General features: G+C 36.5%; 2 protein-coding genes across 2 annotated transcripts; both read left to right on the forward strand.

Annotated features, from left to right (window-relative positions):
• The first annotated feature begins 276 nt into the window (after positions 1-276).
• On the forward strand, positions 277-6,570 carry LOC141639692 (soluble inorganic pyrophosphatase 6, chloroplastic). The gene is made up of 6 exons (XM_074448755.1): positions 277-635; positions 1,466-1,626; positions 2,802-2,902; positions 3,002-3,183; positions 5,071-5,169; positions 6,205-6,570. The coding sequence occupies exons 1-6, from the start codon at positions 378-380 to the stop codon at positions 6,295-6,297; spliced, it is 894 nt and encodes a 297-aa protein (XP_074304856.1). The 5' UTR covers positions 277-377; the 3' UTR covers positions 6,298-6,570.
• A 1,297-nt stretch (positions 6,571-7,867) lies between these two features.
• On the forward strand, positions 7,868-9,768 carry LOC141639693 (uncharacterized). The gene is made up of 3 exons (XM_074448756.1): positions 7,868-8,077; positions 8,234-8,452; positions 8,638-9,768. Exons 1-3 carry the CDS (start codon positions 7,868-7,870, stop codon positions 9,766-9,768), a joined length of 1,560 nt encoding a protein of 519 aa, XP_074304857.1.
• Positions 9,769-22,034: the final 12,266 nt, after the last annotated feature.

Genomic DNA, 22,034 nt, shown 5'->3' on the forward strand with positions numbered 1-22,034 from the left:
GTTTTATTCTTCGTGGCTACATTCTATTTTTTTATTTTCTGGAATTCAACGAATAAATTCGACCCGTCTTTAAAAATGGGAAAAAATACTCAGTAGTGTTCTTCAAAAAGGTTTGTATTGTTTCGTTTATCGAATTGTATTAGATAGTGACACATGAATTACTTGAAGAGAACTTTTTAGAGAGTCGGGACCTCCATTTTACAATTTTACCTAGGGCTCCGAGATGTTCAGGACCGGCCCTGCTCGAGGCAATAGGAAGACAAGGACGAAAGCAGGAGCAGGTACATAAGGTTTGAGCCAAAGAAGCAGCAGAGAGAGACCGAGAGAAAGAGATAAAAAGAAAGGTGGGAGATAGAAAGTGAAGTGAGTAAAGAAGAATGGCGACAAGTAGATTGATAACAGCAGCAGCAGCCACAAACACAACCACATCCTTCATCTTCAAACGCCCTCCTTCATTCCTATCATCTTCTTCCTCCTCCTCTAAGAGATTGTCTCTCTCCTTCTTCCCTACCTTTTCCAAAAAACACTTCACTTGCCGCTCTATTTATCGTCCTGACCAACTCATTTCTCAAACCCATGGTCTTCCTGAAACCCTCGATTATCGTGTCTTCTTCGTTGACCATTCCGGCAAGAAGGTCTCTTTCTTTTTCATTTATTTATTTATTAATCTAAACTTATACAAATCACTGCCACCAAGGGATTACTTCTTTCTTTGCTTAATTTCGACACTCAACATTCTTCTGTAACTTGATTATCGTGTGTGTTGTCGAATTCATTTTATTTTCATGTTGAAACATTCTTACAAGGCTCTCAGAGTAGAGTCTGCGTTTGGATGGGGGGATTTGGAGGCAAAGGGAGGATTGGGATTTGAAGGGATAAGAAATCTTTTGTTTACTTAACAAAATGGATCCCTCCAATTCCCTCCTCCAACCCTGATTATTTCCCCTCCAACAAAGGAAATATTTGGAGGGAAAATGACCACCTCCCTTCCCTCCATTTTTTTTTTTGGTATCCAAACAAGCCCCAAGTGTTTATAGGCAATCGGTCAAGGGCGTTTCTAAGAATTTAACTTCCATCAGATTTTCTTAGTTTTATTTATTTGTTTTTCTCGGTGGCATTGGTTTCTCAAACATCCCCCATTTCTGCCATCTGAGAAGAACCCGTCACTTTTCACTTCACAATTGTTACAAAAGCAGACTGGTCCACTTAAACTTAGCTCTCTCTTGTTTTTGCCCTCTTATGTTTCTCCCTTGATTGGGTTAAATCAGGTTAATCGGCTGAACCACCATTTATTTAACTTGTTTGAACCTCAACTCCATGCCTTCAACAAGACATGTGTATGTTGTTTGGTTCCGTAACAAAGTTTTAACATTGATGATATAGTCTTCTTGTACATTTCTTCATGGGATATAATTGAATGATATAGATCATGATAAATTTTAGCAACCTTATCCTCAACATGTAGGTCTCCCCTTGGCACGATATCCCATTGCATCTAGGAGATGGTGTTTTCAATTTTGTGGTGGAAATACCAAAGGAATCAAGTGCGAAGATGGAGGTTGCTACTGATGAACCTTACACTCCTATAAAGCAGGATACGAAAAAGGGAAAGCTGCGATACTACCCGTAAGATAGGCCTTTGATTTTTAAAATAAGAAGATTTGGATTATTTGATAAATATACTCCCTTTGTTGTGCTAATTCTCTTACATTTTTATTATTTGGAGGTCTAAGTACGTGTCCGTTTTGCGTGTGTACAAGTTGTTAATTCTTCGCATGTGCAATTTGCGTTCTCTCTTTTTGTATTCTTTGAAATATACCCTTTTTCCCTTTCCTTCGTCGTCGTGCTGAAATAAATTGTAAAGAAATTACTTCGAACAAAGGGAGTACTTTTATACCATTTTTCTTCAAAACATATACCTTCTGTAAGTTTTCTCCAAACTTCGTGCCTAGTATAACATTCCCTTGAAACCATGTACAAAACCCAGTTTAGGCAAGAAAAAAATTGGTTTTCTAGTCATAAATAGTGACTTCTATTTTTGACAAATTTGGTTTTGGTGGGAAATTTGGAAGAAATATGCACGTGTGGTAGCATACAACAACAACAACAACAACATCAGAGCCTTAATCCCAAAATGATTTGGGGTCGGCTGACTCAATCATCCTTTAGAACCGTCCATGGGTGAACGCACACCTCACAATGCGAAAAAAAAAGAAAAGGGAAAAATGAAAAACAAAAGGGAGAGCAAAACATAATACAAAGTCTAAGGTAAACTTATAGGTTTTAAAATATGCACGTGTGGTAGCATATTTGAAGAAAATTTGCATGAGGTATATGATGTATAAAGTGCTATAGAAAAACTGAAAAAGTACTTTTTGTTTGTTAACCCTAAATTTTTATGAACTCATGTTGTTTCCTATACCGTTAGATGAAGGTTATATAGCAAGTAAGCGAAGGCTGAACTTTCGGTTTATATCTTCTTTTCTATCCTTAACAGTGAAAAATAGGTTTGGATGGTTTCATATCTTTTGAGTTACATCATTTTGCTATGTCATCTCTAATAACAAAGAGTAGCCTAGAAATGAGTAGACTTGATGCCTCTCGTGCTCTCAAAAGTCAACTTGTGCACGGATTCTGTAGTTTCTTTGACAGAGATGCTGTGAAGCATGGAACTAAATATGGGTCACGACACCACTGCACAATAAGACATTCTATATGTTATTATTCCCCAGCTCATTTCCTTTTGTTCAAATTCCTATGTACTTATCACTGTAATGCTTTTCATGGATACCTTTTGCCAGCTACAATATAAATTGGAATTATGGCCTATTGCCACAAACATGGGAAGATCCAAAACTTGCTAATGATGAAGTAGAAGGTGCTTTTGGAGACAATGATCCTGGTGAGTAATGAATTGGATTATTGCAGCCTAGTTATTGAATGATCGTTGATTTATTTTGTGATTTATTATCATTGCCAACTATCTTCTTTGGACATTCAGTTGATGTCGTTGAGATTGGTGAAAAGAAACGGAACATTGGGGAGATTCTGAAAGTTAAACCTTTAGCTGCCCTGGCTATGATTGATGAAGGGGAGCTTGACTGGAAAATAATTGCAATTTCATTGGATGATCCAAAAGCTTCACTTGTGAATGATATTGACGACGTGGAGAAGCATTTCCCCGTATGTATCAGCTCTTACTTAGTTATACTTGCTTCTACTGCACTTGTTCTTGTGATTGTATTGTAATTGTCGTACGTTCTTAGTTTGAGAAGGCGCACTCAGGCGATGGGGTCCCAAGGGGCTGAGGCGCGAGGTGAAGGCGCGTGCCTTTTGCACACGAGGCGCACTGATTTTCAGAAGAACAACCATATTTTACAATCAAATTTTGTGTGAAAATAATCTCTTTTTTGTTTTATAGAGGGCTAACATGTACTTTAAAAGTGAAAATTACGGATAAGGGGGAGAAAACAAGGGTAAAATAAAAGAATTTTGAAAAAATATGGAATTGCACACTAATGCGCCTCATGTGTGCCTCACTTGTTGCGTCTTGGGTGTGCCTCATGCGCATTAGGTGTGCCTTTTGTATCCCATGCGCCTCACAGTTTCCCTGGCTCGCCCTGAGGCGCGCTTTTTTAAACTAACTGTACGTTTTAATCCTTAATACGTTAGAAGTTCAACTAAATTATCTGATGTGGCATAAGATGGATGTTGAAACTTCTCAACTTTATGCAGATTATCAATTTTTTATTTTTTATTTTTCTGAACTTTCCATATATTTACTTTTATCTAATTTCAGAAGAATTTGATGTGTTTATGTCGATAACATCCATATTTATTTTACAGTTCACATTGTTTATCAGTCTCGACTGAAATTTGGAATCTAATGTTTAACGGGGTATAGCAGTCACACATTCACACTTGTGTAAAACACACGGCATAATTATTCATCGACAACATATTATTGTCTGTACACCTTTTATAAAGATGCATGGTCAGTTTGTTTATCGTACAGTTGGTAGATTTTACTATAATTAGATCATTGAAAATATATAGATGTATATCAAAGTACACATAAAAAAGGAGCAAATTATTTATTTACCATTTTGAGTAAACTTGGACCGTGTCAAGTTCTTTAGTTCTAGAGGATATCAGCTCGTGCGCTCAAGTGTCTTAATTAATATTTAAGTGACCTCTGTATGGACAAATAAAAGCTACTGTACTAGACTCCTAACTGAATTAGAGCGCTGTTGAAGGGTGGAAGTTTGAAACTGTTATATCCATTTTTACTTGTTGATTAGATTAGCTATAATAGTTTTGGGGTATTATAGGAAAGAGGGCTGGACATAAAAGATGATGGAATTGCTGTTTTTGCTGTAAACGTAGATATAACAGGTCAGACTATTGGTCAAATGCTTGTTTAATGGGGCGAATTGAGGATAATCTACACCACTCGAAAATTTCGTTGGATACTTCATTTTAAAACCGAAAACATGAGATGTTTTTAGTCAAACACGCACTCTTGCCAACTAACCATGTCTGAGTAACACACATGATAGCTCAAGGGGTAAGCCTTTAAGGTGGAGTTGTGGAAGTTTCTTCTGTTTTTGTCATTTACATGTAATGTTGCTCATCCGTCCCTCACCCCAGCCTGCAATTGTGCACATCTTTGTTGTGGCAGGGACCCCCGTGGTTTAGGATTATTGTAATTATTGTTGTATTGTTGTTATTTTCTAGAAACATGGAATTGCTTATCTTGATCCTTCCGTTCCGGTGAATCTTTTTACGTTTGCTTTATGCACAAAGACGAAAGTATGAAACAACTACACAAAACTGCCCGTTCTTTTCTCTCTTCAGCTTCTTAGAGTCCCACATGCCCCGACTTTTGTGAGATCTTTTTGATAAAGCTACTAGGTAAGAACATGTTATAAAAGGAAACGTAAAGAATTCACCAAGACACCCAAAAATGGAATATGTAAAGAATTGGCTCAAAGTGAATAATTTTTCTTCTAGTAACTTGCTGGTACTCCATATGACTAGGACTGAGATTAACCCTGACATTTTTGACAGGGAACTTTAACAGCAATCAGGGACTGGTTTAGAGATTACAAAATCCCAGATGGAAAGCCAGCTAACAAGTTTGGTCTTGGCAACAAGGCGGCTAACAAGGTACTGTCAGTTTTTCTTTTTCTTCTTTGCCTTTGCAGGATTACTGTTGTGTATGTAGTAGTCAGTGGCTGAGTACTCCTTTTTTTTTTTTTTTTCCTTGTTCATTTCCTTCCGTCTTTCAGCTGGTTCTAAAGTTTTGAATTTTATGACCAAATAAAATGTGTTTGTAGGGAATTTTAAAATGGATTATGAACTGCTCCATGTAGGAGAGTATGGAGACTTTTTCTTCACACTAATACCTCTCCATCCTATTACTCTTTAGGGCGTGCTTGGGTTGAGTATAGTCGGTAAAGTGGTATTGATGGAATAATGGTTGGATGCAGATGTTGGTTGTTGTGTTTGGAGGGATGAAGGGTAATGACTTGTACAATTCGTAATTGCTGTTTTATATATACGCTTTTCACTAAGTCGTATATTTTGTTCATAAACTTTCCATACGCTACCCTTCTACTAAAAGAAAAACTAGAATGAATCTTTTCTCTCTCTCAAAGCCTAATCAAGATTTCCTCAAAATTTTCAATTATGAATTTTAATTCATATATCAAACGAGTCATTATTTCGTTGTGTTAATTTAATTACATAAATTTTAGTTTTTGATTGAATTATTTGAGTTTTCTTTCTCCAATTAGGTTACATTACTAGTAATTAATTATCCACTGATCGCACTGGATGTTTTCCAAAAGATGCCATGAAATTCTAAATGTAATATCACGCAAATAAACCATGTGAAATAGAAGTGAATAACTTTGTTAGAAATCCTGAATTCCCCATGCCAACAAATGACATCTATCATCATAATAGAATTAGCATAATATAACCATCTACTTTTTGTTAAAGGTATACACTCCGAATAAATTGAGAATAGTAGTTTAACCTACTTGTTCCTTAACTATCATCATTTTCTCCTACGCTTCGCCTTAATGCCTATCTCATCCATTCAACGCCCCACCCTTTATCTATTACTCGTCTTTATTTTTGGAAACGTTGCCACCTGTTTGCGGATTCCCGTATTTTGAGCTACGTCAGTGAATGCAGGATTATGCTCTGAAGGTAATAACTGAAACAAATGAATCTTGGGCTAAATTGGTGAAGCGATCCATTGCTGCTGGGGAGCTTTCACTTGTGTGAAGTCAATCTCTTCTCGAAGCTGGTGAGATATTTTTTATTTGACTGTGTACTATTACTCTACTAGAGTCCTTGATTGCCGAGTTCATGCTGGTATTTTGAGATTTAAGATTTTTGCTATTTGACAATAGCCTTTCATTCATCCTTGTACTTTTATCTTCCTGTTAGATGGGAATGCCTTCTTGCCTTCTGAGTATGTAAAGCATCTTGACTTTGCACTTGCAAAATACATTCATCGTTGAAAAATAAAATTTCGGCTGAATTTTGTCAGGATCATTTTTTGGCTGTTTTGTATCATTGCTACCTCGCTTTTTATATGAAGATAAGTCAGTAATTCAGGATATGGCTGAGTCAACTTCAGTAAAGGATATGGGGATCTTTGTTCTTTGAAGACTGCGAGTCTGTGAAGAACTATGGCGTGGGTTTCATTGGGACGAAACGGGGAAAGTAGCAAACCAATCCCATACGTTTTGCTTCTATCCGCAAAAGAGCCCCTTGACTTTTCATTTAGGTGCAATTAACTCTTTTTCTTTATTTTTTTGTTCATATCACAATATAACATAATTGAAATAATCTTTTACAACTAAAAATATTTATAAAATATAATAAATAAATTTATCGACATGTAAAATACCAAAAATACCCATGTACTACTCTGTCTCCTTTCGATCTTGTCTCCACCTCCAACAAAACCCCCAAATCAATACTATATATTAATTCAAGAAATCGAGGAACAATGTAATTAAAAAACTTATACAAATTAATTATAGTATATAGTTTTAAATTACTTGCAGTGTGATGATAGAATTAAGGGATCTCAATGCAAATATTATATAGTTTGGGTTAAAACTAAATTATATAGAAGCTTGGTAATTTTCCTAAACATGGTCAATTTCCTTAAAATAAAATAATTAATTAAGATGGTCAATTTCCTTAAAATAAAATGCCTTTGTCCCGGGTCGTAATATTGGTGACAATATTCTTATTGCTAATGAGATTTTCCGTAAGATTTCCTCTTCCAAATCAGCGAAGTATGGGAAAATGGCTTTTAAAGCCGATATGAGTAAGGCCTATGATAGGATTAATTGGCATTTTATTCGCGCTACTATGTCAAAAATGGGGTTTCCTGCTTGGATCATTGAACTTATTATGAAGTGTATTACTACTGTTTCCTACGAGATTTTGATCAATGGCATACCTTCTCAAAAAATTATTCCTCGGTGTGGTTTACGACAAGGTGATCCTCTATCACCATATATTTTTGTCCTTTGCACTGAGGTTTTATCTCAAAGTATCAGAAGAGAAGAAAGACTTGGTACTATTAAGGGCATTCAAATGTGCAGAGGAAGCCAAGCTATATCGCATTTGCTTTTCGCTGACGATTCCATTTTTTTCCTCGAAGGGAAGCCTGCTTCTTCATGCTCGACTTTGGCTGCTACTATTTCGAGTTACTGTAGGGCTTCTGGTCAACGTATTAATGAAGCTAAATCTGCTATTATTATTAGCCCGAGCTCGTCTCTGTCATTTGCACAAGATTGTTTCAAAATTTTAGGGTCTCTCCTACTACGGTGAAATGGGAAAATATCTGGGGCTTCCAACTGATATTGGTATCTCCGATAATGGTAAGTCTAAAAGGGATATTTTTAATTTTTTGATTGATAATGTGAAAAAGAGAACATCATCCTGGAATAGTCTTTTACTCTCGTCGGCTGGTCGTCTTTCTTTGATTTCTTCCATCCTCTCTTCTCTTTCTACGTACTTTCTATCGGTGTTTAAAATGCCGGTAAGTGTGACTAATAAGATTGATTCTTTATTGTCGCAATTTTGGTGGAGAGGGTGTAGGACGTCTAAGGGTATCAGCTGGTGTAGTAAATTATTTTTAAGTCAGCCAAGAGGTCTTGGAGGATTGGGAATTAAAAATACTCGATGTTTCAATCAGGCTCTTCTTGCTAAAATCGGATGGAATATACTTCGTAATCCGTCTTCACTTATTAGTCGAACTATTGGAGTTGAGTTGGGTCTTGATTGGTTTAATTGTATTAATCGTGTTGAGGCAGTTAAGAGCAATGACTCTTGGATTTGTAAAGGAATCCTCTGGGGCGCTAAGATCTTTACTAAGAATATTGCTTGGATAATTGGTTCTGAGTCTATTTTGAATGTTTGGACTACTCCTTGGGTGGATGGCTCGATCCCTATCCCGAGACATTATGATCTTTTGCATGTTGACCCATCCCTAAATAACTTGAGAGTCAAGGATCTTATTTCGGCAGATAATACCTGGAATGTTGACATGGTTTTGAGTTTCTTTGAGGACTCCTTCACTTCTAAAATTATGGCTATTAGATAAGTAGCAACAACAAGGACGATTTTGCTTTTTGGAAGTTGTCGAAGAATGGTAATTACTATGTCAAGAAAGGTTACTTTGATGCTTGGCAGGATTTTTGGAATTTGAAGGCTAGTATTAAAGACTTGTCTCGTATTTCGTCGGGGTGTAGGACATTTATTAAAAAACGCTTATGGCACCTCCCAGGACCTAAAAAATGGATTATCCTTCTTTGGAAAATTCTTACCCAGACTCTACCTGTTGGGCGTGAATTTGATAAGAGAGGTATTGGTGATGGCCTGGTTTGTCGTCTATGTGATAAGCAATGCATGGAGTCTCTAGAACATCTGTTCCGGGATTGCGAGTATGTGTCTAGATTGTGGAGTGCGACTCATCTTGGTATTAATGCTAATAGTGGCTCTAATATTAGCATCCAGGAATGGATTATTAATTGGCTTAGCTTATTATTAAGAAAGGAGAATACTATTGATGGAGTTATTTCTTTCATGTGCACTCTTTGGATAATCTGGGTTACTCGTAATCGGCAGGTTTTTGGTAAAGAACCCCTGTCCCCGTTTGGCTCGATTCGTTTATATGAACATGAATTGAGTTCGACTTTATTTGCGGAAAAGGCGAGGGCTGATAAAAGGAAAGTTGTGAATATCATCCGTCTTTTAGATGATTGTGAAGTTAATTTACAGGCTCTTCATTATGGTAATGCTTTTCCTCTTATTGGCCCCATTTTGTGTGAAGACCACTTTCTTATCTATACGGATGCTGCTTGGAGATCGGACTTTTCTACTGGCTTGGGATGGGCTGTTAAAAATAGCAACGATATTGGCTCTACCATTTTCACTAATTTGAAATCTAATTGTTATGCGCAATCTGCTTCTCAAGCTGAAGCCCTCGCCATCCTCGAAGCTCTTAATTGGGCGAGGAGGAGTCAACTTCTCCATGTGTGTGTTTATTCGGATTGCCTGCAAGTGGTCGCACAACTCTTGGACTTTACTCCGGTTAACATAGATACTAAAGTCATTGTTAGCGACATTCTAAGAGTAGGTTGTTATTTCCATTGTCTTTCATTCTGTTATGTTCCTAGAAGTTGTAATAAAATGGCTCATAGACTAGCTAAGAGAGCCATTAGCACGTAATACCATTTCTTTGTCCACCTGTCAAAAAAAAAAAAAAATAAAATAAAATAATTAATTAAGATAGTCAATTTCAAGGAGAGTAAAAGAAAGAAGATGTTTGGTAATTTTCCTAAATATTTATAGAAGACTAGGAGATGGTTAATTTCCTTAAAATAAAATAATTAATTAGTATAAACATGCACACTTATGATACTAATTATTATCATCATAAAATTATATATTAAATTTAAAATCAACTTTATAATTTACTAGTATTGGTGCCCGACTTCGTCCGGGCTACCTCTACTTACCATTAATTTTTTTTTTCATTAAATAAAATTACCGAAGTTGTATAACTCATAAATTTATCATTAATATATTTTTTATGACATATCCTAAAATTACGATGAAAATAAATTTTGAGACAAATTCACTACTCCCGCTATTAATATTTTACTCTTATTAATGAAACAATAGTAATAACATTCCACTACTTGCCCGTAATCATTGTTACTTTTACTACTCCCACCGTAATTATTGTTACTGTCACTACTGCCGCATTAATATTGATAATTTCACTACTCCCGCCGTAATTATTGTTACTTTCACTATTGCCACATTAATATTGATTATTTCACTACCCCCGTTGTTGTTTCTACCACTTTCACTAATCTCGTTGATAATATTGTTACTTTTACTATTCAAATGAGTGATTACTATCATATAACTATATCCAATGTTACTACCATTTTTTCTTTACTGGCGAAATTACTTTTACTACTTAGGCACGCAATTTTAAGAGGATTATATATTTATATATAAATATATTACATATATGCATTAAATCAAATCGAAAGAATTATACAATATTATATATTATGGAATCTAACTTGTATTATTTATAACCTACTTGTATTATATTTTTGTATGTTAAATAATTAACATCTCTATACATCTAATAAACTATAAAGTTTAATAAAATTGCATAGATTTTAAATTTAATATATAATTTTATGATGATAATAAGTAATACCATAAGTGTGCATGTTTATACTAATTAATTATTTTATTTTAAGAAAATTTACCGTCTTTTAGTCTTTTATAAATATTTAGGAAAATTACCAAGCATCTTCTTTCTTTTAGTCTCCTTGAAATTGACCATCTTAATTAATTATTTATTTTAAGGAAACTGACCATCTTAATTAATTATTTTATTTTAGGAAATTGACCATGTTTTAGTTTCTTACAAATGTTTAGGAAAATTACCAAGCTTCTATATAATTTAATTTTAACCCAAGCTATATAATATTTGCATTGAGATCCCTTAATCGGGTCCATCACACGGTGCTAGTGATTTAAAACTATATAGTATAATTAATTTGTATAATTTTCTTTAATTACATTGAAGTCCCTTGGTTTCTGGATTTAATATATAGTATTGATTAGATGTATAGAGATTTTAATTATTTAACATATAAAAATATAATAAGTAGGTTATAAATAATTCAAGTTAGATTCCATAATATATAATATTGCATACTTCTTTCGATATGATTTAATGCATATATGTAATATATTTATGTAAATATATATCCTCTTAAAATTGCATGCTTAAGTAGTAAAAGTAATGTCATCAGTAAAAAAAAGAATTGTAGTAACATTGAATAAAGTTATACTCCCTCCAATTCTATGTATTCTTCCCCTTGTTTATGGGCACGGGAATTAAGGAGAGTAATAAAATAAGAGTAAAAAGTTGGGTGGGATTTGGTGATTGGAGGGAGGGATGAATAATTATAAGTTAAATAAGGAATGGTGGGGCCAAAACTTTAAGAAAAGTAATAAAATATGAGTAAAAGTGTTGGGTGGGGTTTGGTGATAGGAGAGAGAAATGAATAAAATAAGAGTAAAAGTTTCCAAAATAAGAAAGGGGAAGAAAACCTGAATAATCCGTTTTAAGAAATAGGGAAGAATATATAGAATAGGAGGGAGTATGATAGTATGAGTAATTCTACCGTCCTCCCGGAGGTCGGTACTCCTCACACACAAGTCATTATAATATTCCACTTGGGTGGATTGTGTTTGTGTGTGAGGAGTACCGTCCTCCGGGAGGACGGTAGAATTTTTGTGATAGTAATCACTCATTTAAATAGTAAAAGTAACAATATTATCAACGAGATTAGTGAGAGTGGTAGAAACAACAACGGGAGTAGTGAAATTATAAATATTAATGCGGGATTAGTGACAGTAACAATAATTACGGCGGGAGTAGTGAAAGTAACAATGATTACAGGCAAGTAGTGAAATGTTATTGATATTTTTTCATTAATAAGAGTAAAATATTAATAGCGGGAATAGTGAATTTGTCTCAAAATTAATTTCATCGTAATTTTAGGATATGTTATAAAAAATATATTAATGATAAATTTATGAGTTATGCAACTTTAAGTAATTTATTTAATGAGAAATTTTTTTAATGGAAGTAGAGGTAGCCCGGGCGAAGCCGGGCACCAATAGTCCAATACTAGTAAACTCTATTATACCATCCTAAATCTAAGATTTTCATTCACAAAATTAAATTCTCCCTCTGATGCTAATCACCTACATAACATAGAGAACAATTGTCGGGAGTGGAAATTTATTGACATTAGCTACGGCTTGTTGACGACAATAATATGCCTTCCCAAATTATGCTCAAGCTATTGGTTACCAATCACTATTGTCAGAGTTTTTCTCGTGGTGGGTGCAACAAATTTTTGTTGCATTGTGATACATTTTTAAGCTAAAAGAAACAGTCCAAGGAACGGTTCACAATTGAATGCATTTCATCGCTTTTTGAAGTGTCATTATAGCAAGCCTAACTTCCAAGCTCTATATCTCAAGTTTTGCTCATGCAAATATGATGATTCTTATGTCATAAGAAAGCTTGAGATCTTGGACAAAACATGGATTTTGAATCACCTCCATATCAGGTCTATAGCTTGAGTTATGGTCGATGCAAACAAACTACACATTATTGGACAACCCATGACCTATGTGAACTAAACGTTGAATAACTCAAGATTTACTCCATGTTTTAGGGTGATTCTTTTTTAGGGTGAAAGTTAACTTCATTAGCTTTCCAATGAGCTATCATAGGCCTTAAGATTCATCCGGAGCTAAGAGATATGACTCCTAAAAGATGCATCTGAATTCCTGAGTTGTTCTCCAACATGGTTTTGGTCCGTCTTCTGTTTTGAGGTCCAGGAGCTTTACATATGCCAAAGTCATGAAACCAAAGCCTAGACTGGATAATTTAGAGAGTTTGGAGCAACTTTATCTGGGTCATTGGTCCTAAAAATGCAGGATTAAAGAAGTAGCTTAAGGACATATTTTGTCTATCAGAAATTGGGCTGTTTTAGAGAATGGGTGAAATGTCGCTTTCAACTTCCTTCTTTTGGCTAAACAAGAGCTGGGCACGACTTGGGAGTCCTCCTAACCTCTTGTGCTTGAATATTTGCAGCTGTCAATGTCCCTTCACCAAGGTCTTACACATCTAAATTGACCTTATGCAAGCAAACAAAACTGAATTTAGCTTTATTACTTTATGCTTTATGCTTTATGCTTTATGCTTTATTGTTTTCTAGTCTTTATATTCAGTTTGTGTAAGATAAAATAGCTGTTATTTTGTGCTTTTGTAAGGCTCTTTTGTGGCCCTTAGATGTATGTATGATGGATGGACAGGATTGTATTGCTTGGTCTATATAAACCAAGCAAACCTAATGAGAAAATCAGATTTGAGTTGATGAAAAAAAGCTAAGTTTGAAAACTGAGTTTTCTACTTAAAATTCTTCTTGCTTACTGCGAAAAACCCCCCATTTGCTTAGTGCTTTGGGGCGGAATTTAGTCCTTGCTTCGTGATCTTGGACGAGATTCCTAGGCTTAGGCTTGCTTCATGATCTCGCCTAAGTCACATCCTTGTTTAGTTCATTGTTTTCGTGTCCATTTTAGTCACAAATACAACCCATTTTCGAGTCCAATTCTGTCCAAAATCGAGTCCTTGACATTTTACTCCAAATTGGTACTAAGAGCCAGGTTATAACACAATTCTACCTTATGTTATTCTTGGGCTTGTGTGTTCATTATATTCCCTAACTACAACAAAAACACAAAAACAACCCAATGAGTGAAGAGAGTTCTTCAAAACTTTGGTTTGTTTCTTGAGAAATCTGTTTTTGTTCGAGTTGTTGTCATTCCGTTTTCCATTGGAAAATCAGTAGCAATCGAATATGTTCCTATGTTCCATGCTCAAAGATGAAGCCTACCTTGGTTCCATTTCCAAGTCATTAGAAGCAGCTATGGTGAAGTTGCAAGCTCTAACAAAAGGGTATGAAGGTGATGTGTATACAAGGAGTGCAACAAGCACCCATGGGGTTCCAAGGGAACCAAAACCTCCTGATTTGTACCAAGGAGAACACCTCCTGCCCTATGAGTGTTCTAAGTCTTCTCCTACCTTTAGAGGCAAAGGTAACACACCATTACTTCCTTCCTTTAATGGTGAAAACAGTAGAGCATTTGTGTCTTGGTTATATGGTGTTGAATGTTACTTTGAGGACAAATGTTTTTCTGATTCTAAGGAAGTGTGAAATGGTTGTGTCTTGTTTAAAGGGTGTTGCTTTATTGTGGTATAATACTCTTACATTTTCAAAGAGGATGGAAGGGAAGGGTAGAATATGTTCTTGGTTTAAGCTCGAAAGGAACATGAGATTAAAGTTTCTATCTTGTTCTACCATGGATAATTTGTGGGCTGAACTTAAGACCCTTAAACAAAATTCCTTGAGTGTTCATGAGTATGCTAAATTATTTGAGGAATTACACTTTGTGTGTGACAATGAAATAAGTTCTTTTCTAAAAGGAATCAGATTTTACAATGGCTTGAAATCTGAAATTGCTAGGAGAATTAACTTAGAAATTATGCATTCATATGGAGAATTGCTTGAGTTGGCTTTGGATGTTGAGAAGAGCTTGGCAAGGCCTAAAAACCATGAAGTCTTTGCTAAGGAGGACAGATTAGAAGCCATAGAAACCGATGGGAAGAAGGATGGGTTAAACCAAGAAGTTGTCATGCCATGCTTGAATATTGCTTGTCCTAAGTCTAAGCCCCTTGAGCCAAAGGTCATGAGCACTTATGCTGAAATGAATGGCTCATGTAGTGCTATCTTTGAGAGCCCATGTCTTGAAACTAAAAACCCCTTCAACTCATCACATGAGCCTACTAGTGAGGAGGAGAGTAGCCATACCCTTTCCCATGGGACCATCAATGACCAAGCTACTGATTTGGGGCCTAGAGGTGATTGTCGACACTTAACCTTCAAACCATGGAGTTTGGACAGTCCATGGTCATGTTCAGTGGTGGAACTTTTTGGGATTCAAGCAAGGGTAAAGCAAGAGGAGAGTCTTGGGTTGTTCCATACTCAAGTGTACCAAATCCGACCTCCTACATCAGCCATGGTTCTTGCATCAAAAGCGACATCTTGGGAGGTATAATTTGCACTCTCTCAGCTCCACACTTCCATTTTTACATGTTGGTGAGGTTACAAGCTAGTCTTGTTCATTTGGGTTCAATTCCATACATATTAAATAAGGAATCCAAGCATATGAATGTCGATTCTGGAACAATTTGAACGTTTTTAATAACTGTCTGATTATAAACTCGAACTGTGATTTTTATGTGTTTTTGTATTTGTGAACGAAAATAAAGTAACAAAAGATATTCATTTCGAAATATGTGAATAAATCGGACCAATGAGATATTTGCTTGGGTTAGACCTATAACTCGAACAATGGTGAACTATAATCAAGACCTATTGATTATAACTCAGGTTAATGCTTGAAAACGCGTCAAATAATAACAATTTGGAACGAAACGCGTCAATCCTAGGGTTTACAAAACATGCAAACAAAATATAGCAACAACTTCAATTTTCGTAAGTTAATATCATAAACTTCTGAAAATAAGAATACAAAAGACCTCCTTATATAGGAGTCATAAACCGACCTACTTAGACTAAACACACGCCTAACCTGATCAAAACAATCGGCTAGAAACTTACCTAAAATCGACTTCCCTAAAGATAACATAATTGCCTTATTATTCTTATTATTTGATTAGGAAACTAGTAAACTTTCCTAAACGTAACAAGTTTAGAATTTAGGAAAGTAGAACTTATAACACAACTAGGAAATATATAATTCCTACTACTATTAAGAAATAATAAAATTAATACTCCTAGGATATAACTTGTAGACAACTCGTTTCAGCACCTCCCACCAACCACCCAGTGATGATTGGGCTGCATGTTTAATCACGCGGAGGGATTTATGACATTTCGTAAGTTCGTCGACACGTGATAGCTCAAGCAGTCGAGTCAACCTCATGGTCGTCATCTACGCGCCGATACGGTCGTTTTGACAGTAATTATGGTTCATTTGGAGGCCGGGTCAAAAACCGCTTCCATTTTCTAAACCGTCTTAAACCCGAGTCGGAATATTCTGAAATTTTTCGGAGTAATATTCCTAAATTCTATCTTTTATCACGAAAATATCTACCTTGCGGAATAAGGAAGTCTATATCTTCCCTAATTCCTAAATCAACCGCGGAAATCTTTCTTGCTGAGGAGGAAACTGCCCAAAAGAGAACGCAGCAGGTACTGCGCCTCTTGGAAGGGTCGCAGTTCCTGCTGCGCCTCTTCCTGGCCAGCTTTTTCTCCAGTTTTCAGATTTCTTCCGGATTTCTTTCCTAATTCTACTTTTACCATAATTCCTCCACGTGATTAGTATAAATAGAGGCCTCCGCCTCACATATTTCTCACGCGAGTGTCCGCCATTCTCTTCTCTTTTTGCATTATAAGACCGCGCTCTTACTTTTCGAAGCCTACGTGCTTGATCTACTCAACCACGTAAGCTCAGATCATTCTGAGTACCAGTCACGTTTGCATGACTGACCAATTTGACCACTACTTTTTAATCAACTTAATCATTTTGTTCTAAATCCTCTTAAGAGGGCACTTTCATATTACATCGAGCTAGGTTGCACGGACACTCCTCTTAATCGGTGTTCCCGTGTCGAACACCCGTGTCGGACACGACACTCGTCGGACACACGTCAAAACGTGTCGGACGCCTGTAAAGCCGTGTCTAACTTTCATCTTTTATTTGGACACGTGTCCCACGCGTGTCCATGGTATTTTGAGCCGTGTCCATTGTATTTGGACACACCTTCAAACGGAATCAAGTTGAATTTAAGGTAAATGGCGTGAATTGTTATATGATTGAATTTGATGGACAAATGATGTTCTTTAAACAAGCAATGAGATGTCGAAATACATTGATTATAAGTTGGTTTTTGGTTTTGGAAATGAGAATCAGTTATAATTAACGTTAAGTTTTACCTTCACTTATTTAAATTTAATATCAAATAATTTTTCAAAAATAAAATCACACATATAACTATAAAATATATATTTTATTAAATTTAATTAACGTGTCCCGGTCCTAAATTTCATGGGATGTCGTGTCACGTATCCGTGTCGTGTCCGTGTCCGTGTCTGTTTTGGTGCTACCTAGACATCGAGTCGAGCAATCACTAATACGACAACTTAGTTAATCTCGCTTCGCCAAACATGTAAGTCTGAGGGTGTAAATCCCACTTTTAATTATTGTATTTTATTTTGTACCAATTAATTTACAGATTTATATCACAAGTATACTCAAAACCGTTTTCAAAACCCTTTTTTCAAACCTATTTTCCAAAACAGCAGCGAAAGACGTCCTAGAAGAAACGCATCAACAGATGCGCCTTCTAGAATGGTCGCAACATTTGTTGCGCTTCTTCCAGAGGTTGCCTTTCTGCTGCTGCCTTTCTTCTTCTTCCTCGAGTACCTGTTTTCTTTATTTTCTTTCGTTTTGTTTTCTTCTGTCTTTCAAAGTTCGTATTTTAAGCTTATAAATTTGTTTTCGTTAATACTTTTCAATAATTTCCGACTTAAATCCCTTATAACTAATATTTGCGGGTTTTCGCCATTAAATTCGAACCCGGATTTAAGAGGCTCGATTTGTTCATATCAAGTCCCTTGAATTCGTCTTTGATATACGATTTTGATTTGGTTTCTTCATCAATTCTTTGTTTTCCAATTTCAGGTTTTGTATATAAATCAATTTCGACATCGTAAATAACTAACTTGTAATATTTTTTTTTTCGTAATTCGTCCTTTCATCACTTTATGACGGTTTCGTATGCATGTAATCTGACTAAATCACATTCACTCGAGTTGCATAACAATAATCAACATTAATTAACCAATAAACGACAATAAATTAATGAGTCTAACTTTCAGAGTCAGAACCCAACTCAAGAACAAACGCACGGTCTGATGCACCTCTTCTAAGGGACGCAGCAGATGCTGCGCTTGTTCCTGAGATGGATTCTGCCTCTGAACTCATCTAGTTTAGACACAACTTTTGTTTAGGACTTCAACCGACTATTATTTTGTATTATCACCAATAATTCGACATATTTTCGTATTTTAAGTGTTTTTTTTTTTTTTTCCAAATCCTTTTGTTTTCGAGCGTATTTGTAATGTAAATTCAAGCTATCCATTGTAATTCAATTGTAAGTTATTTCTTTTTGTAATTTATTTATTTCGTATTTATTTTGTATGATTTATTTAATTGACATTCACATGTAATTAATCTAACTTTCTACTTCCACTAAGTTAATTGCTAAATTATTTATCAACCGACATAGTCTAATTCTCACATGCTAGGATTAATCTGTGTTTGTTGCATTGCATGCATAAAATTGACGACATATCAATATAAATAACTTCCCTGATCATTAGTAGAGGCCGCTATCGAGACGGGCGGGATTAGGTGTTCAAATAAACGAGCTTCCTAATACGTACCCTCACCCCTTACTCAAGATCTCTGTGAACATCCGTGTTCATTGGCATCACGAGAGTCATTATAGACATAGAATTCTAAGGTAATGAATTTCTTAGTGTTCATTTCACTACTTTGTATCATGATATGGCGCGAAGTATTCGAACGGTTCCAATTTTCCATAAAAATTGGTGGCGACTCCACAAATGCAGGCTTGTCAAACCTTTCACCGGTTTCAATGCCTTACAAATCGGTAACAGCCCATGACATGCTTTGGCCTCGCGCCGGAGTTCCATGGGAGAAGTACCGCCGCCTCGAAACCAACGCACGGGTGCGCACGACGTAGGTGGTTGTGTCTACAGTTTGGCGCCTCCACTGGGGATGATACACTTAGACTAAGTCTAGTGTTACCTAGGGTGAAACTTGAACAAGGTTAGGGAATAGTTTATATGAGACAGTTGTCAGTTTTCATTACTCAACCTTCTTAGGTCGTTTTAGTCAGCCTTCATAGGCTTAACCCAACCAATTCGACCAATCGTTCATCTGGATGGTGCAAGTTCCTATTTGTGCCCAAAGATGGATAACGATTGACGTCAACCATACCACGATGCTTACTCATGTTTGCATCAAGAGCTTTTACTACTTGAGCGAATGGACTAGGAACTGACCCGACTCATTTTTGGCATGGACATCTCCACAGACCTGGGTATGATAGCTTGGTATGACAACCCACCCTTTAAACCAAAACCCTTCTAAATGCACTTAGCATACCGTTATAATGTCCATGTGTATTTGTAACTTATATCTTATCACCTTTTGTAAACAAAACCATGACAAAATTTTCAAAATCTTTCTTCAAAATGCAAAGATGTAAATCTTTCAAAATGGCCTAAAAAGCTCAAAGTCAACAAAGTCAAGTCGAAACTTTGTCAAAATTTCAAAAAAAATCAACCATTTCAAAAATCAAACTTCAAAATCGACACTCCTACGATCACACACAATGATTGGCTAGGAAAAGATTTCAAAATCAACTTTCTTTTAACCCACATGACACACACGTGTCCCCTTTTAGTCAGTCCACAAGTCTTGTCTTGTTTGAATAAGTGTGCAAAGTAGTCGAATGTGTCTTGATTCGTCGTCGGTTCTTATCCTCAGTCAAAGATGGTCGGAACAAACGAAAGCGCGCGCAGCAAGTGTCCATAATCAAGTTCTGGCCGCGCTACTCCGTCTACAGGATAGTCAAGACGTTGCCTATGCTCGTCTCCAAACAATCGAAAGTTGCATAGTAGCAGTGGAAGCTAGGCTTCCTCCTACGGAAGATCCTATTCCTAATATATCACTGCATGACGATCCTCCACCCTTCATAAACGATTCTTCCCCTGTCCTCACCGAAGCTGAAAAGCGTCTTCAATATTTAGAAGAGCAACTGATGTACCTCAAAGGAGATGACATTTACAAGGAAAATAGTCGAAAGTATGAAGCAGTAAATGCCTAACTACCAACCAACTTCAACATGACTGATATCCCGAAATTCAAGGGGCACGGAAACCCTTTAAACCACATTCACGCTTTCAAAGATTACATGTCTATCAAGGGCATCAAGCCAGAGATGTTCTTATGGATCTTTCCTTCATCTCTCGACACCATTCCCAAACAGTGGTTCTACTCCTTAGACCACAAGAAGATTTATACTTGGGATGATGCAGCCATCGAGTTCACTAAGCAATACGCGGATAATGCCGAAATTCAAGTCAACATGCGTACTCTAGAGGTTCTTACCCAAAATGAAAAGGAAGGGTTTACCGACTTCCTAAGTAGGTGGAGGAAGACTAGTACCCAACTTGTTGAGCGTCCAGACGAGGCCAGTCTTGTGGAAACGTTCGTAGACAATCTAAGGCCTATCTATGCAAATCACTTGAGGTACCAAAACATCAAGTCTTTCAAACACTTAACAGTACTAGGTACAAGGATTGAAGACGATATTCGCAAAGTACTCTTGTCCAAAATGGTGGGACGCGGATATCAAGGGTCAACATCAACCGAAAGTCGTTCCTATGGTTCCACTAGCAAGACCGATGATGTCAACCTCGTCGAGTCATCCAAGAAAAAAAATACACAAAAAAAATTCACCGACATTGGTGACACATATACAAATGCGCTGAAAAGGTTGATGAAGCAAGGAAGAATCCAACCAATAGGACCTACACCTGAACCGGAAAAGAAGTCTAAATTCTTGGATGATAATGCTTATTGCGAGTATCACAGGGGTAAAGGACATGACACATAAAACTGTTATAGGTTGAAGTATGCTCTCCAAGACATGATCGAAGATGGACGTTTGCCTATCCCTCCCGCGAGTAAGCATAACTATATAACGAATCCTCTTGGAATTCTAATGATCTCGGTTGAGGAATCTACCTTGGATTGCTCACACCTTATATCTACAGTCAAAGATGAGATCAATATAGTCGACCGTGGAGAAGCCTACTCTACCATCGCACCAACTATCACAAATTTTGTCGCATGGGCAAGAAGTGTGAGTAGACAGGTTGTTGTACTAGAGGATATCGTGTCGTCTTTGCGAAAGTCATAAATCTCAACACAAAGAGCCACGCAAATGGCCATCACCCTATCCTGCGAATCTAGAATGCAAGATGTCATCGCGGTAGTTGACAATTTGATTCAACAGATTATCCATCTAGAATCCGAAATCCTACGCCTCAAAGAGCTCAACCCTATCAATGGCGTTTGGGCCGACGATGACAAAGATGTTTACCTTAAAGAGCATCCCTTGGTTAAAACTGTAATACTCCGTATTTAATAATTATATAAAAATAATAATATTTTATTGTATTTATACGAGTTATGTTGAGACAGAATAATATAATAATACAATAATAATAAGATACATGTATTATATACTCCCACCTACCATTCTACCCATATATATATATATATATATATATATATATATATATATATATACCCCCACCCATACTACCTTATCCCTTATCCATTCATAAACACAATCCACCACAAAATCTAAAGAGAGGAAAGAGAGAGGAGAGGGAGATAAGAAGAAGGAGATTTTGTCCCTCCGCCTCGAGTTCGTAAGGTAAGACCGTCTTATACTAGCCTTTATGTTGTTATTTTTATACCGTTGACTCACCCACGTCGTGGACCCGCTATGTGACCACCGTGACTGACCGGGCAACCACCGTTGACCCCTAGGAGCGGTTTGACCGAGAGTTTTAATGGGTTTTTGGGGTTTAGTGGACCGGTATTTGGGCAGGCCTAGAACCCTCATTTTAGGGTCAGTTTGGACCGGTTTTGGGTAGGCTCAGGTCGAGGGTGGTGAGAGGAGTAGATTG

The sequence above is a fragment of the Silene latifolia genome, unplaced genomic scaffold (assembly GCF_048544455.1).
Source record: "Silene latifolia isolate original U9 population unplaced genomic scaffold, ASM4854445v1 scaffold_538, whole genome shotgun sequence".
Classification (NCBI taxonomy): Eukaryota; Viridiplantae; Streptophyta; class Magnoliopsida; order Caryophyllales; family Caryophyllaceae; genus Silene; species Silene latifolia.

What these genes read in the sequence shown, in the direction of transcription:
- LOC141639692 (XM_074448755.1), top strand. Translation starts at nt 378, where the DNA reads ATGGCGACAAGTAGATTGATAACAGCAGCAGCAGCCACAAACACAACC. An exon ending in GGAAAGCTGCGATACTACCC is followed by an intron (nt 1,627 to 2,801) that starts GTAAGATAGGCC and finishes ACCTTTTGCCAG; the next exon opens with CTACAATATAAATTGGAATT. An exon ending in ACGTGGAGAAGCATTTCCCC is followed by an intron (nt 3,184 to 5,070) that starts GTATGTATCAGC and finishes CATTTTTGACAG; the next exon opens with GGAACTTTAACAGCAATCAG.
- LOC141639693 (XM_074448756.1), top strand. Translation starts at nt 7,868, where the DNA reads ATGGGAAAATATCTGGGGCTTCCAACTGATATTGGTATCTCCGATAAT. An exon ending in TATCGGTGTTTAAAATGCCG is followed by an intron (nt 8,078 to 8,233) that starts GTAAGTGTGACT and finishes TGTTTCAATCAG; the next exon opens with GCTCTTCTTGCTAAAATCGG. An exon ending in GTTCTGAGTCTATTTTGAAT is followed by an intron (nt 8,453 to 8,637) that starts GTTTGGACTACT and finishes TATGGCTATTAG; the next exon opens with ATAAGTAGCAACAACAAGGA.